Raw genomic sequence first — 11,297 nt, forward strand, 5'->3', positions numbered from 1 at the left:
ATATGCGTAACTTTTCATTATTATTTTAAACGTGATTTAACTTATAAGAGAACTTATGATACATGAATGAAATGGTTTTTATTGTTTGTTTAGTTAATGTGAACACTTAAACATGTATCTGATTATAATTTATGTATTTTTACTTATGTGAAATTATTCTTTATTTGTAGAGAATCGATTGTTAGCGACCATATGATATAATATATGAATAAAAGATAGATACATGGTGCAAACTCGAATACTCATCTCTTTGTCCTTAAGTTAACCGATGTGATTTGTACAATTCTCAACTCTGGAGACAATTATCAAGTTCTGGAGGAAATTCTAAAATTGTGCCGATTTTGTGACTATTTGGTTAAACAATGGCTACCGATAGACGGAATGAAGACTGTCTGGACTTCGGTGATGTAAAACGGACTCGTAGTACGAATGTAGCGCAGCTTACTAAATTGTACAACGAATTGAAGAAGAATTTAATTTCATATGAGAAGATGGAACATGCAAAACAATTATATTCAAAGTTATGTGAAAGGTTTGAACAATTTAAGTTAGCTCACTTACAGTGTTTAGATTTGTGTACACAATCAGAAGTTATAGCAAATTTGGAAGTGAACTATGAACGTTGTCATGAGAACTTTGTAGAACTCAGGGATAGATTTTCCCAGTATATCGCGAGTGAAAAATCGCATGAAGAGGAAATACCCGAAGAAAGGGATACAGTTTCAATTGATAGCAGATTGAGTTCACGATCTCCAGTTTCATCACAATCTAGATTTCGCAGTGCCAAAGCTAAGCGACTCATCGCAGAACTTAAACTCAGGAAATTATCAGAACAGCATGAACTAGAGCGTGCACAAATAGAAATTAAATTTAGACAACAGGTATTTATTCAACTATCCGAGATGGAAGAGGCCAATATCGAAGAATCAGTGTGACAAGAAGCAGTGGAAGAAGATACAGATAATAACAGTGGAATCATGAACATTCGGAACATTTCGCAAACAGTCTCGCAAACATTACAGAGCTCTGTTCCTGAGAGTGAAAATTAATGTATTAAAATGAACTCTTTTTCCGGATAAACTGTAGCAACTGATAAACCAAAGATCAACATTAATAACAGTACACAGGGAATCAGTGCTCAGTCTGGATTTTCAGATGTAAGTGTTTCTAGCATAGATTCGGCTTTTCAACGCCTAGCATCTACACTTCACGAAGGGTTTAATTTGCCAAAACCAGAATTTTAAACTTTTAATGGAACTCCGTTAGACTATAGTAAGTTTATAAGGAACTTTGAGACAAACATTGAAGGTAGAATAAGTGATAATAGTTTGAGACTGAGTTATTTAATTCAGTACTGTAGAGGTGAAGCAAAGTGTTGTATAGAAGATTGTGCATTATTAGATTCTGATGAGGGTTGCAAACGTGCTAGGGCAATATTGTACTCCCGATACGGTAGGCCACATGTAATTGCTAGAACATTTATTGAAAAATTAGAGTACGACGCTCAGATTAAAGCGTCAAATATTGAAGGTTTAACTAAATTGGCATTAGAAATGCAAAAATGTGAAATCACATTGTCTCAGTTAGGTTTTAATTCAGATATTGATAATTCTGAAATTTTAAGGTGTATTGTTAAACGCCTTCCAATGCATACGAGAACAAGATGGGTCGATATTGCTCATTCAATTAGTGAGTCTGGTAGAGAACCCCGTTTTTCTGATTTAGCTAAATTTGTAGACGAAAAATCACGCATTGCTAGTTCTATGTATGGTTACGATCTTTGTAGAGAAAACAATCAGAACAAGACTGATAATAGGGTAAACATCATAATAATGATACAGTTAATTGTAAGGTTACTACGTTAAGTACTCAAAGTTTAAATAACACAGCTAAGTATGAGCAAAAATGTAAATATTGTACAGGTACATGTGTTTATTTGACATCTTGTAGCAAATTCAAGTCAATGAGTTTAGATGATAGTTATAAATTAGTACGCATGTTAAAATTGTGTTATAATTGTTTAAAAGGAAAGCATTTTGCTAATAATTGTAGAAAACCAAAAGCATGCACTGTATCTGACTGTAATGTTAAGCATTATATTTTATTGCATAGTTGGTCTAAGCCCGGTTTTGATCATGCAGCTACTCAGCCTTCAGTTAATTGCGCATCTACTAAAGGTTCTATAATTAAGAACTGTTTAGGAATTATTCCTGTCCTCGTTAAGGGTCGGAACGGTAACTCTTGCAAAACATTTGCCTTGCTAGATTACGGAGCAGATAAAACTTTATGTGATGAAAGATTACTTCAGAAATTAAATATAGCCAGCAAGCCGGTCACTTTCGAGATGTCTATTGTTAGCTCTTCTGGTAGTACAATTCACGGTCAAGAAGTTGACTTACAAGTAAAAGCTGTTGACGGAAATGATAACGTGTCTTTAAAAAAGGTCTGGTCAGTAAACAAGCTTCCAATTTCAGCTCGATCTGCCGCAGAAATGTAGATATAAGAAAATTGTCGTATTTAGCCGATATACAGATACCCTCTACTGATTTAACCGAGGTCATGTTGTTAATTGGTACAGATTCACCTAACGCTCACATTCCGCTAGAAGTAAGGTCCGGTAACGAAAACCAACCATATGCAATTCGCTCACGCCTCGGATGGGCTATTCCTGGTCCTATTGAAGATACGCATGCGTCAAATGTTATAAATTATAATTGAGGAGGCAAGGGATGTTTTGTTGCAGCGACAATTAGAATGGATGTGGGCCTCTGATTTTGATGATAGAGCACGAGAAGACAAGAATGGCTTGTCTATAGAGGATAAAGAGGCTATGAAAATGATGGAGTCATCTTTAACGCAGGAAGATGGCCATTTCAAGCTCGGACTACCTTGGCGCGATAGAGAGACCACGCTACCAAATAACATGGTTCTTGCACATGCCCGCTTACAACAATTGAAACGCAAATTGTCAAGTAATGAGACGTTACATAAAATGTATACGACAACTGTCAATGATTACATAGAAAAGGGATATGTCAAGGAGATGACTAATATTGAGTCTAAATCAAAACGTATTTACCTCATCACCCAATAACAAATGAAAATAAACCTGGAAAAGTTCGTGTAGTATTTGACTGCGTATCGAAGTATCAAGGAATTTCACTTAACAGCCAACTTCTACAGCGGCCCGATTTAATGAATAGTTTAGTAGGTGTAATTATCAGGTTCAGACAAGACAAAGTAGCTCTAGCTGCCGATATTGAAGCCATGTTTCATCAGGTACGCGTTCGAGAAGACGACTGTGATGCGTTGCGGTTTTTATGGTGGCCTAACGGTAATTTAGATCAGAAACCTAAAATTTATTGTATGAACGTTCACTTGTTTGGGGCTACATCGTCGCCAAGTTGTACTGCATATGCACTTAAACGTACGGCAAGAGATTATGCACAATTATTTGACAAAGAAGTTGCGTTAACTGTAGAAAGAAATTTCTACGTCGACGACTGCCTGAAATATGTACCATCAGAGCAACAAGCTATTAAACTCGCTACAGACCTGCAATCAATGAAGAAAATGGGTGGTTTCCGACTTACAAAATGGCTCAGTAACAGAAGAAATATTTTGAATGCAATACCAGAATCAGAACGGGCTTCATCTGTAGTCAGTCTTGGACCTAGTGATATGTTGCCAAGTGACAAAGCCTTAGGCGTTATTTGGGATGTGAATGAAGACAAAATAAAATTTAAAGTAAAACTATCAGACAAACCTCTGACAAGGCGTGGTATACTATCAATCGTGAGCTCCATATTTGACTCTTTTAGACTGGTTTCTCCAGTTCCACTTAGAGCCAAAGCTATTGTACAGCACGTATGCAAAGAGAAGGTTGGGTGGGATGAACAGATTCCACAAGAGTACGTTGATAAATGGAAAAGTTGGGTGAAGAACTAACCATGTTTAGAAAATTTGTCCGTAAACCGTTGTGTCCTACCACGAGATGTTCAACATGTTAAAAATGTACAATTGCACATATTTAGTGACGGTTCAGAACTTGGATATGGCGCGTGTGCATACCTCAGGGTCGTTGATGAAAATGACAGAACTACTTGGTCTCTTATGATGGGAAAAGCTCGCTTAGCACCAATTAAACAGGTTTCAATACCAAGACTGGAATTATCAGGAGCTGTTACTGCTTGTCGTTTGTATGAGATTTGTCAGATGAACTTGAATTAAATATAAATACGGTTACTTTCTGGACAGATTCAACGATTGTTATAGGGTACATTAGAAATACGTCACGACGATTTGAAACATTCGTAGCAAATAGATTGAGCGTTATACAAAATACAACATCTCTAGATCAGTGGCGTCACGTTGACTCCAAACAAAACCCTGCTGATATAGCGTCAAGAGGCATTGACGCCTGCGATAGACAAAATCTTGAACTTTGGTTGAACGGTCCAAAGTTTCTTCATAAAAACTCTGAGCACTGGCCAAGGAACGTACTGGACGAAGAACTAGGGATAGCTAAGACTGATACTGAAATCAAGAAGGAGATAGCTGTTCATGCTACAACCAATAATGCCATAGACAATTTGTTAGGATACTTCTCCGACTGGATAAAACTCAGACGAGCTATTGCATGGTTTGGGAGATTTAAGATTTATTGCAGAAATCGTTACCTTGGACATCATTTGCCGTGTAACAGTGGTAATCTTAATGTAACAGAACTTCGGGAGGCTACCTATAAAATATTAGCACATGTTCAAATGAGTTATTTTTCAGATGAAATAACAAACTTGAAGAAGGCAAAGCCCGTGAAAAAAGGAAGCCGTATTGCTTCTCTCAATCCTGTTTTGGTTAATGAACTTATCCGATCAAAAGGGCGCCTAAATTATGACTTAAGCACTTGTCCCGTAATACTGCCAAACACACATCACGTGACTACGCTTATCATCCGTTATTATCACGAAACCACGGGACACGTGGGAAAACAACAGGTGCTTGCAGCTTCTCGTGAAAAATATTGGATATTGAAAGGATCCAGTGCTGTGAAGACAGTTATCGATCGTTGCGTACCATGCAAACGACAACATGGTCCGTTTTGTAAACAGCAGATGGCACCCCTACTCGAGGAACAGATGACTGCAGACAAACCTCCTTTTACCTTTGTCGGAGTTGACTAATTTGGTCCATTAAACGTTAAACTTGGACGGTCAGTTGTTAAGAGATATGGATGCCTCTTTACGTGCCTTACAACAAGAGCGGTTCATATAGAAATAGCCAACAGTTTAAATACGGATTCTTTTATTTCAGCCTTTCAACGCTTTACAAGTAGACGAGGCATTCCCAAAAAGGTCTACAGTGATAATTGAACACATTTCGTTGGCGGTGAAATCGAACTTCGAAAAAACATTGAACAATGGAATAAAGCAACTATATCAAATTATATGCTACACAAGGACATTATTTGGACATTTAATCCCCCATATGCAAGTCACCGCGGTGGTGCATTGGAACGAATGATTCGTTCAACAAGGAACATTTTAAAATCACTGATTAATCAACAACTACTTAGCGATGAACAATTAGTGACATTTATGGCCGAAACTGAGCGTATAATGAATGATAGACCGATAACAGCAATAAGTGACGATTGTCGTGATTTACCAGTTTTAACGCCAAATATGCTATTATTGATGAAGAGCAACACGTCAACACCACAAGGTGTGTTTGACAAAAAGGATATATATGCAAAACGATGGTGGAAACAAATACAACACCTAGCGAATGAATTCTGGAAACGTTGGTTGAGAGAATACTTACCAACCCTACATCAAAGAAGCAAATGGCAGAGGGAACAACGAGATGTTGAAATAGACGATATTGTTTTAGTTGCTGATGGACGTATACAGAGAGGACAATGGCCTTTAGGTAGAATAGTCGAGGTCACAAGGAGCCGTGATGGTCATATCCGTATCTGTGTGGTCAAAACTAGCTATATATATATATATAGTCAGTCACAGATTTTTAGACCTATAAATAAACTATGCTTACTCGAGTGTTCTAAATAGAACTATTTTTTATTGGTGACAAAATTGTATTATATTTTTCAAACTGTATTAAGAATTTATTTGGTAATTTCATTGTGGGGAGTGTAATATTTGAAATATTCAAATTTTAAATATAAGTTTATCATTTGTTAAATGTTTAACTAACATATTCATTTATTCTTGCAAGAATAAGAAACACAGTTTTTACTATTTATTTATGAAAGCGCTAATGTAACGTTGCGCTCTTTTGAACAACACATTTTCCCGTTTCTGTTTTATGACGTTACGCCTTTGACGTGCGCTTCGTCGTCTAGACTTTATTTGATTACATACGGATGCACATTGTTTTTTATTAGACAGATTATAGTTGGTAAGAAACTTTTTATGTATACTATCTTTTTATTACATCAAAACATATTTAAAGAGAGAAAACATTATATACTATTTATTAGAAATATGCGTAACTTTTAATTATTATTTTAAACGTGATTTAACTTATGAGAGAACTTATGATACATGAATGAAATGTTTTTTATTGTTTGTTTAGTTAATGTGAACATTTAAACATGTATCTGATAATAATTTATGTATTTTTACTTATGTGAAATTATTCTTTATTTGTAGAGAATCGATTGTTAGCGACCATATGATATAATATATGAATAAAATATAGATACATGGTGCAAACTCGCATACGCATCTCTTCGCCCTTAAGTTAACCGATGTGATTCGAACATGCAGTATTAAGACAGTAACAGCATTTTAAAGGTTAAAGATTGGAAACAAAAAATCTTTGTAATGTACTATAATTTCTCATCTAATCTTCAAAATTCTCAAACATTTTGGCAATAATGAGAAGTTTTTACTTGTCGAAATAAACATCTAGTACAGTACACATGGTACCATTGCTGTTTAAAATAGGGATATTAAAAAAGTAAAAGATCTAAACAGTATCAATTTACTTTTAAGAATCTTCTTGGTTAATAATGTAGGATAATCCTGTTTAAGTTCCTCGACTCTTTCCGTTCCCGGAGTAAACCCCTTACGTATGCGGTACATCCGTTTGGATGTGAATAGGACTGTTAAATTTGGGGCCTGATGTAAGGAGTGTTCCACAGCTTGCATTGCAGAATCCGTTTTTTTTTTGGGTATTATTTGTTAATTTGCTCTCATCCTGAACATGCATGACATATGTGCCACTGGACGTCAAGTACACAATAAATCAATAAAAATTATTGGAAGATTAGATGAGTGAAATATCCTATACACATCACCGTGATCGAAAAACAACATTCAATGGTCGGCAACATTATCTATACTTCTAAATTTAGCGGCATCTTTCACCTTTCATCATTATAAAGAACTAAGTTTGATAAGCTCGTTGACAACCAAAACATTCAGAAAAATAAACGTAAATGAAAATCTGTACATGTGTGTGTATAAATAATGATATGTTTTTTCGTGACAAGATTAAAAGACGATTATCTCTCCTTTTTAAAATCAAAAGATATTGAATTATCAACGACAGTCTAACCAAGAACTCCTTACTTTAAGTAGCCTTTTCTCTTCTTATCAAAGTAGCATACTCTCGAAATATGCCAAACTCATTAATGGAACATGACGTTTCCCATATCAAATGTGCATATAGTATTATGCACACAAAATAACCTGCACCTCTATCATGAGGGTCAATATTTGATTTCAAATAATGGATGTTATATAACAACCGGAATATATATTATTTTCTTGTGATAAAGGCTTATGTCATGGTATAAACAGTTTATCCTCGTGGAATTTTGTCTGATGCTTGGTCCGTTTCTGTGTGTGTTACACTGTAGTGTTGTGTCGTTGTTCTCCTCTTATATTTAATGCGCTTCCCTCAGTTATAGTTTGTTACCCCGATTTTGTTTTTTGTTCATGGATTTATGAGTTTGAACAGCGGTATACTACTGTTGCCTTTATTTATTGTTGATAATCAGCAAAAGTATAAACAGGGACTTGAGAAATTGTACGTTAAGTGATTCTGATATGATTCCCCTAAATCGAGCAGAATAATATTTCAATAATGTAAATCTATAAGTTGATAGGCACGTCCACTGAAGTAAAATGACACAGAAATACATAACTATATAGATCATTGTACGGCCTTCAACAATGGGTGAAACTCATGCTGCATAGTTAGCTACAAAAGGCTCTTTGACAAATGTAAAACTATTATTCGCCCATTGTTTGAATATCAAATAAACTTCAGGTACTCGGAAAAAAGTTTGTGTGTTAGTACCAGCCGACAACACAGTCAATTAGTATGTGCTTGTAGTATGGCGTATCTCAGCTTAAGGCTTTTGAAAATATAATTGCAAATTAATTTGCTGCAAAGTCATGTTTATCTTTCTTCTTTCTTATCCAATGGGCTATCATACAACATCTTCTTTATTTCATATATATTATTCATAATTCCATTTAAGCTGATACTGTGATCGTCATTGTAACATTAACATGGTTACCCGCCGACCTTAATAAAGCTACGTGTAAACGTGGAACAAAAGAGTTGTGTCGAACTTCGAATGATTACCCGCCGACCTTAATAAAGCTATGTGTAAACGTGGAACAAAAGAGTTGTGTCAAACTTCGAATGGTTGGATAATTTCCTAGCCTTTTTCAATGCAAAGGGAACTATGGCCTATAATGATACAAATCAAGCTATGACAATTTCAACTTTTTCATTGTGAATCAAAAACTGTCATATGCATGAGGTTTTAGTCTTCTAATTTTGTCGTAAGCCATAATATGAACTTGATGACGCCAAAACATTTCTTGTAATTAGAAAAGACATAAATTTGCAATTGAAAAATTTTGTTGTTGAATTGACTAATTGTAACTGCCAGGAAGATTTACGTCTACAATTATTTTTCTTATAAGTATTTTGAATAAAGTTACTTACAGTTCTCAAGAGGGTTTTTCGATATATATTTCCAAATAGATCTAGCACAGAAAGATTCCACTATGATTGCCTAAATGTTATGTTACACTCTGCACACACAGATTTAGTATTTTTCAAGTACACTTCTCAATATCTTCTTGTCCCGAATGAAGTGATGTCAACAGATAAGAATTATTTGGCCTCTATATTCGACGCAATAAAAGTCACGATAATCAGATAAATATATATAGCACCTGCAGATCACATTGAGTGCATACATTATTGTTACTTTTGATTCGTTACCTTTACGAAATCGCTGTATCCTTACAAAAATATTTGACTGTTTCAGGAAGAAAAAAAAAAAACACTTCCGTTATAGGAACAATATTTTGAAGTAATATATTCAATATTTCATTTCAGTATTCAATAATTATGGACATTGTTAACCACAGGCTATAAAACCCGTTATACTACTTGAAAATAAGTGTTTTATTAGTAAAATTCGCTTTTTAAGGATTCAGATTCATAATATAAAAAAATCAAGGGTGTTATAAAATCTTATATATAAATGGTTGGAACTATCTTTATACCTATTTTACCTTTTACAAAAGAGATGCGAACGATACCGAAGGGATATTCAAACTCATAAATTGGTAACAAACTGAAAATGTCATGGCTAAAAAAAAGCTCGAAAAGTCTAGTAACAGGACACACCATTAACTGCATAAGAGAGATGTAAAATATCAAAGAGACATTCAAACTCACAAGTCAAAAATAAACTGAGCAATTAGATAGACGCGTTAAAGATATTCATCAAACTTTTTAGTTTTAAAAATAGCGGAACGTGAAATTATAAAAGGCTAGTCTGTTCGTTCTTCCTAAGAAGCTCCTACAAGAAGTCAGCCGCATGTGAATAAAAGAGCACTCGTCATGAAGGGGAGCACAGTTGTTTTTATGGGAATGCAGATTGTTTGTTGTACACATTGTTAATCAAACATCTTGATATCAGTTTCTTTTAAGATCCTCCCTATGGCAAGATACTTGTATCTAGGATGGCCATTGTTTATGTGAAACAGTAGTGGCATGACCAATACTATAATATACTCATATAAAATTGAGAATGGAAATGGGGAATTGTTCAAAGAGCAGACAACAGCCGAAGGCCACCACATCTATAATATGCTTACGATAAAAAATAAACTTTCAAACTATTTAAAAATTAAGCCAAATAACATTTAAAAAATGATCTCAAATTCATTTCAGATGATCTAAAAAAAAAGCTAATGCATAAAATTCTTTGTGGTGCTGGAAATATAAGGGTGGGGTTAAGAGGAGATGAGCACTTCAAGAGAAGATGAGCACCATCCTTCAAATCCTGGACTATTAAAATCAAATTTTTCCAGCAAATATCTGCACAAATAACAAAACCCGATCACTTGAAAGATATTTTACAAAGGTCTTTTCTTATTCAAACGTAAATCCAAAATGCTTTTCAACATCAATAGGACATTGAAGCCTATACCAATGTTTAAAATAATTACTTTCCTATAAATCGTTTTCATCGTTACTTAGAGTTTTTAGACCAAATATCAAATTCTTGCGCCTATCCACAGCAAAGGAATACATGCAGATGTGGACTCATACTATACCCGCTTATTCTTATAATAAATAATTAGATACAAAAAAGGCTTCATGATGGGTCCCTAAAAAAGGAGCAGAACTGTATCATGATGTGAAAGAATACTCATACTCATAAACATTAACCTTTATTCTACAAAAAAAAACATTAATTATTCAATAAATTATTCATCAAATCATACTTTACAGCTATAATAATATGTTGTTAAATAAATGTCAAAATATATTCAGAATTAATGCTTTTGTACAGGCAAAAAGATTTTATTTTCTTTGGTTTTTCTAGTGATGAAAAAGACCATCAGGAGAGTTTCGCTGGTTGATTTTTCTTTATAGACTTTGATAACTTAATCAAACAGTTTATCAATAGCAAAGAGTTATGTTTTGTCCAATAAGGGTAGAAAGTTCCAAAATCAAGAAATAAGGAAAAAATTCCAATATTTTTAAAAAGATAATATTGGACAAAAATGACAAAATCCCGAAATTCTGCATCTTCTAAGAAGTGTTATGCTTGTTTAATTTGAAATGCTAACGTTTAATGAACAGTTTGTTAAAAGTGTTTACGGTAAATTTAGAAATCACTGCTAAAATGCAACAGGGTTGTAATCATTATAATTTAATCTCATATTTTAGATTTTTTTTTATATGAATGAATTGGGATTGTTTTTCTCAGTAATTTTTTTTAGTAAATT

The 11,297-nt window shown here is 34.2% G+C and overlaps 3 protein-coding genes across 3 annotated transcripts; all 3 read left to right on the forward strand.

Moving 5' to 3' along the window:
- Nucleotides 1–362: 362 nt before the first annotated feature.
- LOC139484458 (uncharacterized) lies at nt 363–3,094 on the forward strand. Its single transcript, XM_071268191.1, has 4 exons — nt 363–881; nt 1,353–1,852; nt 2,113–2,401; nt 2,744–3,094. The coding sequence occupies exons 1-4, from the start codon at nt 363–365 to the stop codon at nt 3,092–3,094; spliced, it is 1,659 nt and encodes a 552-aa protein (XP_071124292.1).
- Nucleotides 3,095–3,195: 101 nt separating this feature from the next.
- On the forward strand, nt 3,196–5,183 carry LOC139484459 (uncharacterized). Its single transcript, XM_071268192.1, has 2 exons — nt 3,196–3,931; nt 4,258–5,183. Exons 1-2 carry the CDS (start codon nt 3,196–3,198, stop codon nt 5,181–5,183), a joined length of 1,662 nt encoding a protein of 553 aa, XP_071124293.1.
- Nucleotides 5,184–5,447: 264 nt separating this feature from the next.
- Nucleotides 5,448–6,071, forward strand: LOC139484460 (uncharacterized). The gene has a single exon (XM_071268193.1). It carries the CDS (start codon nt 5,448–5,450, stop codon nt 6,069–6,071), a length of 624 nt encoding a protein of 207 aa, XP_071124294.1.
- Nucleotides 6,072–11,297: the final 5,226 nt, after the last annotated feature.

This window comes from Mytilus edulis, chromosome 8 (genome assembly GCF_963676685.1).
Source record: "Mytilus edulis chromosome 8, xbMytEdul2.2, whole genome shotgun sequence".
Taxonomy (NCBI): Eukaryota; Metazoa; Mollusca; class Bivalvia; order Mytilida; family Mytilidae; genus Mytilus; species Mytilus edulis.